This window comes from Stigmatopora argus, chromosome 8, assembly GCF_051989625.1.
Source record: "Stigmatopora argus isolate UIUO_Sarg chromosome 8, RoL_Sarg_1.0, whole genome shotgun sequence".
Classification (NCBI taxonomy): Eukaryota; Metazoa; Chordata; class Actinopteri; order Syngnathiformes; family Syngnathidae; genus Stigmatopora; species Stigmatopora argus.
Genome location: NC_135394.1, coordinates 14222382 through 14235926, shown reverse-complemented (window position 1 = coordinate 14235926; position 13545 = coordinate 14222382). Strand labels below are relative to the sequence as shown.

At 42.2% G+C, this 13545-nt stretch overlaps 2 protein-coding genes across 2 annotated transcripts in view; one reads left to right on the top strand and one right to left on the bottom strand.

Moving 5' to 3' along the window:
- Positions 1-142: 142 nt before the first annotated feature.
- Positions 143-2406, bottom strand: srd5a3 (steroid 5 alpha-reductase 3). Its single transcript, XM_077607369.1, has 5 exons — positions 2133-2406; positions 1896-2047; positions 1308-1493; positions 1112-1237; positions 143-938 (listed from the first exon to the last, which is right to left on the bottom strand). Exons 1-5 carry the CDS (start codon positions 2354-2356, stop codon positions 679-681), a joined length of 948 nt encoding a protein of 315 aa, XP_077463495.1. The 5' UTR covers positions 2357-2406; the 3' UTR covers positions 143-678.
- A 1789-nt stretch (positions 2407-4195) lies between these two features.
- kdr (kinase insert domain receptor (a type III receptor tyrosine kinase)) overlaps positions 4196-13545 on the top strand; it is a 17343-nt gene continuing 7993 nt past the window's right edge. Inside the window, exons 1-15 of the mRNA XM_077607813.1 lie at positions 4196-4382; positions 5790-5883; positions 5952-6154; positions 6222-6343; positions 6448-6616; positions 6706-6845; positions 7417-7600; positions 7672-7792; positions 8216-8376; positions 8647-8803; positions 10158-10278; positions 10500-10611; positions 10853-11197; positions 11840-11986; positions 12070-12201. Of these exons, the coding sequence (XP_077463939.1) occupies positions 4328-4382; positions 5790-5883; positions 5952-6154; positions 6222-6343; positions 6448-6616; positions 6706-6845; positions 7417-7600; positions 7672-7792; positions 8216-8376; positions 8647-8803; positions 10158-10278; positions 10500-10611; positions 10853-11197; positions 11840-11986; positions 12070-12201 (2263 nt within the window). The 5' untranslated portion in view covers positions 4196-4327. The remainder of the gene's footprint in view (positions 4383-5789; positions 5884-5951; positions 6155-6221; positions 6344-6447; positions 6617-6705; positions 6846-7416; positions 7601-7671; positions 7793-8215; positions 8377-8646; positions 8804-10157; positions 10279-10499; positions 10612-10852; positions 11198-11839; positions 11987-12069; positions 12202-13545) is intronic.

The following is a 13545-nucleotide window of genomic DNA, read 5'->3' as shown; positions in this document are numbered from 1 at the left end:
ACTCACTGATTGGATGCTCATATACGTCAATCATATGCCATGGCACATTGGGCCCTTGCAGTTTTCCGCTTGTTTGAAAGTTACAACATTTCCAAAATCGAATTAACACATTATTATATCAAAATTATTGGACACAGCAAAATTTGCAATTTGCCTTTTATAATAAAAAATCTTTCGTTGACAGATATGTATAACACATCACATGATCATCACACAGAAGTCATAAAATAATAATAAAATACATTTCCAGACGGTGAGTATAAAATTACTGTCTTATCTTATCTGCGAATGTATTTTCTCCTGGGCGGTATTCTATCTTTGTTAGATGTTATCCGGTTTTAAAAAAACACTTTACAATTTGCCTTTTATAATTAAAAATCTTCTTTTTTTTGACAGATATGTATAACACATAACATGATCATCGCACTTGTAACAGCAGTCATAAAATAATAATAATAAAATACATTTCCAGACGGTGAGTATAAAATTACTGTCTTATCTTATCTGTGAATGTATTTTCTACTGGGCAGTCTTCCATCTTTGGAAAAACACTTAAGCATCTAAAGAAAAAACAATTACTATCTATTTAGCTAAGTATACCTCTTTGAATTGTCATCATTGGAAATCCTTGTAGGCCAAAATTTGAATACATAAAAATACAGGCACTAATTGCCCCGATCAAATCAAAAAAGGTATAAATGCTTTTCTGTGCGTCGGGTAGGACGGGTATTTGCCGATGTAGTGTTCGTGACAGAGCAGTGCAGCGAGTGCCTGATTGAAGAGTACGTATAGGACCACCAGCCACCAGGTGAGCGAAAGACCCCCAGCCACCAAACTCAAAGACACGTAGACAAGAAGCTCAGCCAAGTAGTGTGGGCATGAAACCAGCTCAAAGCAGCCGCCCTTTGGCATTCGGTGAGCCAATGTCTCGACCCTTCCTGTAAAAACAACAAAAGTTCAAAGTTATATTAGCAGTTATTTTCAGATGATGGTGTCCCTTGAGAATTCTTCAATGCAAAAAGTGTGCCGCCGCTCAAAAAGGGTTGCAAAACACTATAATGTCATGAATAGACAACATCAAGATGCCGTCTCGGCATTAAAACAAGCTCACCTGATTTTCCCGTACGAAGTCCAGCTAGAAGCGTCATGGACTGATGCTGCAGCGCAGAGGCCGCAATGAAAAGTGCAATCCCAGCGACGTGAACCCACTCCAGTTGGGATAATAGTGGTCCACTAGCTGAAGAGGAGATAGCACAACCTGAACGTGAAGATCCAGCATCCATCAGGATAGATTTAAAAGCATTGACCTTTTGTCTGGGGGTCCGAACAGAGAACCGTCACCCCCAGCAGGAGGTAATACACCAGGCCAAATATGTACTGCAGGATGTGGATGACGCCGTCGGAGAAGACACTGATCCATAGACACTCCACAAGTCTCCGGAGGGAGTGCGACCACAGAAGCACCTGCAGCAGAACAGTGCTAGCATGTGGGGCTAAATTAGGAAACACAAGAGAACTTGCTATAAGAACTGCTCAATAATAATAATAAAACAAGGAAAAGACCCAATATAATGTCCCAAATCAACATAAAGTAAGATTAATAGTTGTGCTGTGCTGCTTCTGTCTACACTTGATGGATTTAGGTTGCAACTCTATTTGATAGCAGGTCAGCTATTATAAATAAAATGAGGGTGGCTGTCATAATTATAATAAATAATAATTATTCACCAAATATGTAATTTAAAATGAATTGTATTATGACATACAGAAATCTTATTTTTACACATCATTATCTTATCATGTTATTTGTTCATCAAAATTAATAATTTTTAACTCAAACGGCGAGGTGCATACCGGAAGTGATATAGCCTACCGGAAGTAGTTAATCAGCCTACCTTTCTGCTCAGCATGGAATGATCCAGACAGAATATTTATAATTCCTGTCAGCCAATTAGGATAAAAATAATGTCGTAAAGTCACGTTAAGGCTAAAAGCCAACAGGAGACCATTCCAAACGAGCGATGTGGCGTAGAAATGCCAGAACCACCTAAATGATGAATAAAATGATCCCTTTTACAATATCCATGCTCATGCTGTGTATGCTAGCTAACAGCAACGTACAAATTACTTACCTTTTTGGAACGTCAAATGCACAAACCCACTCGTTGCGTTTAAACTTTTGTTTGGTTTTACCGTATCTAATCAAATCCTGGAACAACACATTTAGACAACACGTTTGGTATTTTAGGGGGAACCACTTTGCTAACTTATGTGCAAAAATTGCAGCCAAAAATGAAAAAGACAGAAAAAGCCACACGAAATCTATTAGTCGGACGTCCAAAGAGCTCCAAGTCATTTTGAACGTCGCAGAATTGTTTTGTGTAACACTAAAAACGAGCCGTCTGAAAACAGATGAGCAAACTATAGTTCCGGGATCAAGTCATACATCCAATTAAATGGATGTAGTAGGTATTCAAGTCAATATTTGAAAAAAAAAAAAAAAAAAAACTTTAAAAATAAATAAATTAGCTCATTGGTTTCCATTGACGTCCAATTCAATTTGACTGGTGCCTGCTAGCTTCAAATTGGATTGGACGTCTCTGGCCATTATTGACAGCGAAACATTACAGTACACTTGCATTTTCATCATCTCATTTTTTGAACTGCTTTATCCTCATTCGGGTCATGGGGGTGCTGGAGCCTATCCCAGCTGACTTCGGGCCAGAGGCAGGGGACACCCTGAATTGGAGGCCAGCCAAACGCAGGGCACAAGGAGACACACTCATACCTAGGGGCAATTTAGTGTCCAATCAGCCTACCATGCATGTCTTTGGAATGGGTACATGGTCGATTGGTCGCCGGTCTTTTGATCCCCGATCTTTTGGTCGCCGCTCTTTTGGTCGCCCGGAAGGTTATTGATAATTACCATTTCAATCGTTGCTCAAATTCCCTAAATACAAACTGCGAATTACTATTTAGTCATACTTAATGCCCTAGTCATTATTAGGCTAAAGAAAAGCTCAAAATTTCCCGGACTTTTATTGTTTTTTGTTGGAGAACTTGTTAAGACCCTGACTGACGTAGCTTCTTAAAGGGACAACGCATGTACATACAAACTCTTATACACTCACACGTCGGGTCAGTGAAACTGCTCATGGCCATTGTTGGCTTTTATTGATGCATAGACCGTGTTGTTTTACCTTGTTTTGTCGCCGGTCTTTTGGTCGCCCGTTTTCGCGGTCGGGGCGACCAAAAGACCGCGACCAAAAGACGGCGACCAAAAGACCGGCGACCAATCGACCGCACACGTTGGAATGTGGGAGGAAACCGGAGTACCCAGAGAAAACCCACACATGCCCAGGGAGAACATACAAACTCCACATAGGTGGACCGACCTGGATTTGAATCCAGGCCTCCCACTGTGATGCCGACGCCCTAACCACTTACCCACCGGGCCGCCCTTATCTAGGATTTATTTATTATTTATTGATTGATTATCTATTTCACTTCATGGTGAAGCTTTAAATCTCATTATACTTGTAAAAATGACAATAAAAAGCATTCAATTCAATTCATTGGTAGCATTTCCGTTTTGCCGATTCCCCTTGATGTCTCCGCACATTTTGTAAGCCGCAAAACCTTTGAGATTGGATATTCCGGGATGCCTCTTAGAGAAGCGCAACATCCCGTCTGAGGAAGTGTGGACTATTTCCTGTCCCCCGCTCCCTCCCATTCCAAAACCAGTGTCCTCTTCTTGTTGACAATGCCAAGCAGTCCCCTCAGAGGGCCCCCCACACCCAAATGTTGTGGAAAATAGTTGGCACTAACACTGGTACATTTTTCACATGACAATCCAATCCACAACACCAACAAAAAAAGATGCACTTTTGTTTAAAAATCCCATGCAAGGAACTCTGTGTCCCCCCCCCCCCCCAAAAAATGTGACGTAATATTTTTTTTCATTTTGGCATGAAAAGTTAAATTTGTTGAGACTGGACGGGTCTATTTTTCAGGTTTTTGGAGAATAACATGGTTATTTTGCGGTATATAAAAGACAAAGTTGGATACAAGTTACGTCCCAATCATTTGCTCTGTTAGTCCAACAAGTAGAGGTGTCCACTCATACTGGGACGCTCCTCCCAGTTCTTCCCAGTTCTGCCCAGTTCAGTATGTTTTACCTCTGCCCCCTCTCAGAAGCAAATCCACCTCCAAGGGGACGTGCTGCTGAGCACTAATCGCTCTTCAGCACCCCCGGTTCGATGGAAGTGTGTTAAACGGATTTGTTTTATTTTATTCCAGAATATTCCTGAATTTTGATTGTGGAATAATGGCTTGGACGTTTTGGATTTTCATTTTTAGTCTGGAATTTTGCTACCATGCTGGTAAGGTCATTTATTTGTGATTAGATAAGGCTTGAATGGGATTGCGTTTTTGATTCCGTTTTTTATTGATGTAAAATATTAAGATATTAAGTTCTATTGTGTTTCACCGTGACTTGTTTTTTTTCTCCATACAATGCCTGCTGACGTGGTCCTGGGTGGGGGTCTGTCCGTATCCTCCGAAACAGGAACCCCACCTAGGCCAAGTTAGGGCCTATTGAGTCTTTCCTGGCTTCCTGTTTTGACACAATTCCGCCATTTTGTGCCGCATTGGGAACTTGTTGGAATTGGCGCACAAAATCTTTGGAGTTAAAACGTGGATTATTATTGGTCATTGTTTGAACGTAATGACCTCGAAGGAATGACACATTCAGGGTCAAAATATTGGGGCACATGAAGATGAAAAATTAGACCTTTGATTGAAATCACTGAAATTCATATTGTGTGAAAGCATGGCGAATACAGGTTAAAATTAATAACAAAAAAACTGGATTCAAACCAAAATGGCGTACAAAGGTCATTAATATTTATTTTTTAGGTCATGTAATGTTAGTTTAAACTTGCTTATTCCAATTGTTAAAATTGGCAATTTGTGTATTCAGGTGGCGTAAATGGATCCATTATTGGTGTTTACACATGGTTTTATAAATGTATAAATGGTTTTACCAAAAGTGGTGGAGTGTCAGGCATGTTAAGGAGAATTTCTTACTCACTTTGGAAATTCAGACTTATTTGACCAGTCAAGACAGATAGCCAATCGAAATTTGAAAATATTTTCTTTAATTAACTTGTTTTTTCGAATATCGCAGTTATTCTAGTCCACCTGTGTCAAAGTGGTGGCCCGGGGGCCAAGTCTGGCCCGTCGCATCATTTTGTGTGGCCCGGGAAAGTAAATCATGAGTGCTGACTTTCTGTTTTAGGATCAAATTAAAATGAAGAGTATAGATGTATATTAAATGTCCTGATTTCCCCCTTTTAAATCAATAATTGTAATTTTTTAATCATTTTTTTTTCTGTTCTTAGTTCAAAAATCATTTTGTAAAATCTAAAAATATATTTAAAAATAGCTAAAATAAACATTGTTTTAGATCTATAAAAAACTGAATATTCAGGGATTTTAATCCAGTTCTTTTAATCCATTTATAAAAAAAAAAATCTAAATATGATATCTAAAATGGTCTTGCTCACGTGAAATCAAATTGACGTTAAAGCGGCCTGCGAACCAACCAGAGTCTGACACCCTTGTTCTAGTCAATGTAATTCAATTTAACTTGTTCATCGACTGTTCTAGTCAATGTAATTCAATTTAACCTGTTCATCGACTATTATTTGAATGCCCTCCCAATATTGTTCTTTTATCTAAAAAAAAGCAAACCACTACACTGGAATAATGAGTTTATCCCCATAAAGCTATCGAGACGCGCTTCACTTCCGACCCGCCAACGTTGAGCATCACCGGCGTCCACCGGATGAACAAATCGGACAATTTAGAGCTCAAATGCAGGTTGGTCTCACCCCGTAACAAAACCCTACCAAACGTCACCCCCTCAAAAAAACGAATGTGTTCCGCAGAGGTCGCCAATATCTGCGATGGACCAGCACTCCCACCAGCGCTCACTTTTCCGTGAGCGACTGTAGCGGGTTGGGACTCTTCTGCACGGAATTGCGGATCACCAACGCCACCGTCAACGAGACGGGCCAGTACAGGTGTTCCTACCGCAACGTTAAATCGGAAGACAGCAGGGCGTCGACTTCGATTCACGTGTTTGTTCGAGGTAAGGCTAACGACGAATTGGATTTTAACGGAACGAGCTGATTGAGAGGAGTCGTTCGCGGTTGCAGATGACAAGGTGCCGTTCGTTCCATCTGGGAAGGATTACGAGGTGGTGTTCATCAGGGAAGGCGAGCGGGTGGTCATCCCGTGCCGAGGGTCCCTGGACGATCTCAACGTGACGCTTCATACTGTAAGGAAGAGGGTTTGTTTGGTTCTCTCAAACTAGCTTAACTAGTACCGAACATGGACTACCGTCGACCCTTCGAATAAACTCGTACGTTCAAACGCCGCCAGGAGTATCCAAACAAGGAGTTCCACCCCGATGGTAAAGACTCCCTGTGGGACGCCAAGACCGGTTTCACCATCCCTAGCCATCTGATCAGCTACGCCGGCCTGGTCTCCTGCCAGACTCGCATCGGCAACGAGACGTTCAAGTCTCCGCTCTACGTGGTGGCCGTCGTGGGTGAGAATGGGAAAAAGCTCCGGGAGAACAATGGGAGCAAGGAGCCCAGTGAAAACCCATACGTACCCCCCGCCCTCTTCCTTCCGCAGGATACAAGATCTACGATTTAACCCTGACTCCGACGCAAGTCAGGCTATCCGTCGGGGAACGTCTGAGGCTCGTCTGTATCGCGTTCACTGAACTCAACGTGGGCATCGAGTTCAACTGGACGCACGCCGGCCTGCCTTTGGTCAGCTGTTCGGACACGTTCTTTCTGTCTAATAGATTAGCCATTACCTCTAGCGGAGACTCCAAATTATTACGACTAAACTTTTAAAATTAAGGATGTCCCGATGCAGTTTTTCTTTACCGATACCGATCCAATACCCATTTTTTGGACCAGTAAAAATAATACAAAAATAATCCATTCAAGGCGGACAACTATTCACGCTAGTGGCAATTTTGAGTGTTCAACAAGCTAGCCTAGCATGGATATTTTGGGAATATGGGAGGAAACTGGATACCCAGAGAAAACCCACGCAAGCCCGGGGAAAACATGCAAACTCCTTGGATCGAACCTTTGAACCCAGAACTGTGAGGCCAACGTGCTAACCATTCGACTTAAAAATGTATCTAATCATTATCACTTTTGAGAACCTATTTCAAAGTTAATTGTGGTTGTGGCATTTTTTTTTACCCACATACAACAATGTACCTAAGACATTTCAGTTTATTCTTCTTTTGGGAGAACCGTAACAGCGCTGCTACGTGAACCACTACTTTGCTTGTGACTAACAATCCTTAACCTGTCTTTGCTTCAGATATCGGGTAACAGTTCAAGGCCGGCTAACATGACGGCGCACAAGAAGAAGTTGTGGGACTCCTTGGAGTTGTCCAACACGCTAACGGTGGATAACGTGACGGTGGAGCACACCGGCGAATACACCTGCACCGCCTCCAGTGGAGCCATGGAGAAGAGCGCCTCGGCTTTCCTCAAGGTCCACGGTACGTTTCAGATTGATTCAAATGAAACCAAAGCAAAACAATCTCCGTTCTGAATTTGGGATCGTTTGCAGAGAAGCCCTTTATCATTATGAAGGAACCTTGGACCGAGGTATGGGAGCTGAATGTGGGAGGTTTATCACCCACCTCCATACCGGTCAAGTACTCGGCCTACCCTGAACCAAACTTTAGATGGTAAGTCACCTTTCTATTCAATCAAATCATTGAAACGTATGAAGCATTTATGAGGTCAATACTAATACTGACAAGACGGCAAAATGCGGGTATCAGTAAAGGTTTTGTTTCCAAATGATTGGACCACAGAAGAAGAAGACTCCTGCTGGCATGCAGGCTTGAGTGCCAAAACACTGTGCTAATTGGGTACATTTTTGGACCTAACGGTAGTAACAAAATCCAATTAAAAAGCATTTCGGTGCCTTTTAACACTGACTGGTTTTCTAAACATACTAGATATGTTAGTAATGCTGTTTTGAGATATCGGTAGTTTCGCCATTGGCTGATACCACTTAGCTAAGTATCGAAATCGATATCATACGATTAAAATTGCTATCAGAACCCTACTGGTCAGACCCATTTATGAAGTGTATGTTACTGCAGGTTAAAAAATGGCCACCCCCTGAAGGAAGACCACCGGATCAAGCCGAAAAGCGACTGCCTGCTTTTCAACGGCATCAGCGAATCAGACGCGGGCAATTACACCATCATCCTGAGCAACAAGATCAAAGACGAGCAGAGATCTTTCCAACTTCTGGTCAATGGCAAGTTAGCATCCTACTCCTTAGCGCGCGGATCTCAAAAACCAGTCCTCGAGTTTCCGTAGGGGGTGCAGGTTTTCATCCCAAACCGAAAAAGAGGATACAGTTTCTCCAATCTGGTGTCTTAAAAGTGTAATCATTGGTTTGAAGGCCTGTGCTGGATTGGTTGGAACAAAAAACCTTTGAGGACGAGTGTGGACACCTCGACTTTAGACGAAATAGATGCGATTGCAGGTGGCGGCGTTCGTTAATTGTTGCGTCCTCACTTTTCAGTTCCTCCTCATATCATCGAGAAGGAAGTGGCGGTGGACACCGATGTTTTCTTGTTCGGCAGCAGTCCCATGCTGCGATGTACGGCTCGAGGCTTCCCCACGCCCACGGACATCCAATGGCAGTGGATGCCCATGGCGGACTGTCCAGAAGCCTTCCTGTGAGTTTGCCTGCTTGCTTACTTCTTGTTACGTAAGCGTGGCGTCGTAGTTGGACCCAAATGCAGGGACGCAGTAGAGGTCTTGAAATGGAGTACTCTCACAAAACCTTTAAGAAAAACGTTGCAAGGGTATAACGAAAAAAACAAGGACTTAGCATCATATGAAATTTCCCGAATACGGAATGAATAAAGTTATCTAATCTAATGAAATTTCCCTAATACGGGATGAATAAAGTTCTCTAATCTAATCTAAACAAATAACAAAATCAAACCTGACGGGAAAAGACACGGGGTAATGAGGAACTTGGCATGGAAACTTGGTATGAAACAAACAAGGTAGACAATCCAACAATGACTGACAAACACACGGGTTTAAATAGACTGACAAGAGCTGATTATCAATCTGCTGGTTACAAGAGTAAGGGAAGCCCAGAGGGACACGAGGCAAAACACACACACACACCTGCATTCAAAACCCTAACAAGATGTGACACTTACCAGATTGGAAGATCAGATGGTCGGGAGTTGATCGTTAGCAGATACTAAGCGGTTACACGAAAGCTTGGAGAGAAGAGCCGGTGGAGGCGTCTTATCTGCCGTCCGCACATCCCGCGGCTTCCTCGAACGCCACATTTCCTGTTGTGTTCCTTTTCGGCCGTCCTTGATTTGCCGATTCAACCGAAATGGTGCATTCAGCTCAAAATGCAACCTCGCTAAACAAGGAAGTTGAATGAAAACAAACGGAAGCAGCAGTTGGTTGTTGTCTTCTTTGTGGGGGAAGATAAAGCCGCGTGATTTGCTTTTACGCGGGAAGACAATGCGGGGCAAGGAAACAAACTCAGCATGAGGGGCTATATTTGTTTTAGTCAGGTTTGAGAAAATTCAGTATGTCTTGTCAGTCATATTTTAATTACTTCTTGTCATGATTTTTTTTGCTCAATGTTAATGATTCTCAGTTTTTCTCCATATCTATATTTTTCTCAGATTTTTTTGTTTGCCCATTTACTTGTTTTGGGAGGTTTTCTAAAAAACATCAGTGCTTTTAGGGTTTTAAGTTTTTCATATTATTTTTTGTCTATAATCCTTATAACGCGTGATTTATGTGTGTGTGAGTGTGTGTATGTTAAGAGTCTCTCGTTACGTTTGTCCAAACCGTGCAACGTAGAGAGTTGAATTTTTTTATGGTGACCAGAAACGGCTGTCGGATCCTAATAGATGAATTTCTTCACCTTCTCTAATTGTGTAAACTCAACTTTTATTTGTTAAACACACATTTTTCAAAAGAGATTTTTTTTAATGGCGCAACAGTTTGTTGTTTTGTTTCACCCACTCCGATTTGCGCCTCACAATACAGGCCTGAACTGTTGCAATCAGAGGTGCAAATCGTCCACTGCAAATCTTGGCAGGACATCCACAACGGCACCGGGCACAACCCCGTGGAACGGATCTCCTCAGATGTCGATCATGCCCAGAAGGTAAAATAGTTTCTCCCCTTTTACCCCCCAAAAAGTCTTATTTTAGTGGTGCATGGTCCAAAAATGAATCCATTATATTTGGTGATTAGTTCACAAGAACCAAAATTTACCGTTAGGGGAAATTAAACCAAACCAAATGCATCATGGTTGGACTTCTCTTCACAGTAGTAAGAAAAAACTTGGATAAGCGGGTAAAATACTGGTTATTTTTTCAATTCTAGAAAATGGTGAGCTCACTGAAATTCCAGAAAGCCGAAGTTCACGCCCTCTACCGTTGCACTGCGGCTAACAAAATGGGAAAAGATTCCCGTGTCATTTTCTTCCACGTGACGCGTAAGTTTTCTTTTTAAAAAAACCCAATATTTTGACTCTTTTCTCACTCACCTTTGACCATGGTTTGAACCCCAGTGGGCCATTTCCGGCCCGGGGCCCACAGGTTTCCTATCGACGATTTTAATAGTTATGGATCTTAGTCCTGGTCATATATTTTTGACTGTTCTTTGACAAGAGTCTAACATTAAAATTGCAAGTAAAAACTCGGATTGATAGACGTCGGACTCGCGTGTATCCGTAGGAGGCTTGGCGGTGAGCTTGTCGCCGTCCGAGCCCGTAGAAGAAGAACCCGTGGCTCTGCGCTGTAAGGCAGACGGCCTGATCTACGACAACCTCACCTGGTTTCACGTGACCAACGTGTCCGGTTGGGAGCGGGCGGCAGGTGCTCAGCCCTGCCGCTCGTTGGCGCTGCCGTCCACGCCGCTGTTGCGCCGCGCCGCGTCTGAAGGGGAGCGTGGCGCCAACGTGAGCCTGGAGCTGCTGCTGCCGAACGCGTCCCGCCAGGATGAGGGTCTTTACGCCTGTCAGGTGGAGAACATCAAGACCCGAGAGAGGACTTGTCTGCTGCGCTACCTGTCACTCAAAGGTAGAATGAGCTATTTTATTTTCATTTTTTTCATTTTTGGAACTTTAAATATTTCTCCGAATCACTCAACAAAACAAATCTAGGTAAAAAAAAACCACAAAATTTTCACTAACATTTTGAAACATAATTACAAATATTTAATAAAAATATGATAATAAACCCCTTGAAGAACTGGCTAAAAATCTGGCAAAAATATATATTTTTTATATTAAACGGTACAGTTTGCGTAAAAAAAGAATTGAAGAAAATCTTACAAAAAAATACAACTTTGAAAAAAAATACTAAACCAGAAAAATCACCATTCAAAATGACTATAGTGCTGTTAAATGTTTGACGCCATTTTTTGTGCTCAAGCAAAGCATGTGGAAAATCGGGATTCCTTTTTATTGGATGGCTGTTTGAGTTTGTTTGATTTAATAAAGGACAGCACATATTAATGAACATATTTAAATTCATGTTAATGAACATATATATGTAAATATGCATTAGGAATTGAGTTCCAGGTATGCGCTTTGGCGGAATATATTCTTTTTGAAGGCAACTACACAGTCACCTCTAGAGCCAGCCCTCATTGATATGTTGCATTTTTTTGTACAATGGCATGTAATGTCTTGATCAGGTAGTATTTTAAACATTTCCCAGGTCTGGAGTTTCCAAGGATCCTCAATAACCTCACCGACCAAAAAGTCAACGTGAGCACCACCGTCACGCTCCTTTGCGATGCCACCGGCACCCCTGACCCAAAGGTGCTGTGGACCAAAAACAACCACACGGTGGTGGAGGGCTCAGGTGAGATGCCCCTTGGTTTTGAGTCAGACAAATCTTCCAGTCTTTTGTTCTTTTTTGGCCTAACGTCCTCCACTTCTTTTCAGGCGTGATCCTGAGCCAGCGCGGTCAAGTGCTGACCATCCAACGCGTCAAACAGGAGGACGGCGGTTTGTACAGTTGCTCTGCTTGCAATTCCCGCGGCTGCGACACCTCGCAGGCCTTCTTGACGACTGAAGGTCAGGATGGGATTGGATTGCAAATTTGTCTTCCAAACTATTTCCACTAGCAATGTTTTTTTTTCTTCAATCTGTTATATATTACTATAACATAATGCGGCCTGGGATCGAGGGTTCGATCCCAAGTGGGTCCTCAATGTGTGGAGTTTGCGTGTTCTCCCGGGCTTGCATGGGTTTTCTCCGGGTACTCCGTTTTCCTACTAATCCCAATAACATGCATGCTAGGCTAATTGTATGCTAACATGCCACCAGTGTGAGCATGAATGGTTGTCCTTTGTCTCTTTGAACCTTGCATTTGGTTGGCCACTGGTTTAGAACACAGATACTGGAAAAACAAACCAAAAACGTGCAATAATGCAGCAAAAAAACAAAATTGTAAATCATAAAAATGAAAAAAAATGTAGAAAATAGGGACAAAAATATTACAAAACTTAAAATAATTGTAAAAAGAAAATTCAAACTATATCTCATCTCATCTCATTTTATGAACCACTTTATCCTCATTAGGGTCGCAGGGGGGTGCTGGAGCCAATCCCAGCTGTCTCCGGGCAAGAGGCAGGGGACACCCTGAATCGGTGGCCAGCCAATCGCAGGGCACGAGGAGACAAACAACCATTCACGCTCACACTCATACCTAGGGGCAATTTAGAGTGTCCAATCACCTTACCATGCATGTTTTTGGAATGTGGGAGGAAACTGGAGTACCCGGAGAAAACCCACATGGGCCCAGGGGGAGAACATGCAAACTCCACACAGGTGGACGTGACCTGGATTTGAACCTAAGACCCCAGAGCTGTGAGGCATATATATATATATATATATATATATATATATATATATAGCTGAAAAAAATGGCAAAAAAATCAAAATTAAATAATAATAAAAAATATTATATATATATATATATATATATATATATATATATATATATATATATTAAATTATTATTTTATTTGTTTTTTTTTACAATTTCTTTTTCAGCAACCCAAAATTATATTGCTATTTATTTTCCATCCTATTTTCCATCTGGGTCATTCCATTCCATATGATGCAGCATTTCCTGTTTTGCCGCGAACCCCCTGGCGAAACTATCACCGTATCATTTATATTTAACCTTTTCGATATCAAAGATAAAAACGGAGAACAAACTTCCTGCCGACGGGAAGCCCACCCTGTCCCGCCTTGTCGGTGCACATCCTCCAACCCGAACAATGGAAGGACTCTGTGACAAAAGAAAGTTGCCGGCCTTCCAAGTCGACCGCTGCGCCAACAAAGCCGTCTACGTGACGCTGCGCTCGCCAGCAGAACGTGCACCCGCGTAAAATGAGGGCGCCGCTGCTAACG

Excerpts from the sequence above, each read along its gene's own strand:
- srd5a3 (XM_077607369.1), bottom strand. The coding sequence starts at position 2,356 with ATGACTTGGAGCTCTTTGGACGTCCGACTAATAGATTTCGTGTGGCTT. Across the intron at positions 1,494-1,895 it reads ATTCCATGCTGAGCAGAAAG|CCCCACATGCTAGCACTGTT; the intron begins GTAGGCTGATTA and ends TTCCTAATTTAG. Across the intron at positions 1,238-1,307 it reads TTCGGACCCCCAGACAAAAG|CTAGTGGACCACTATTATCC; the intron begins GTCAATGCTTTT and ends TCTCCTCTTCAG.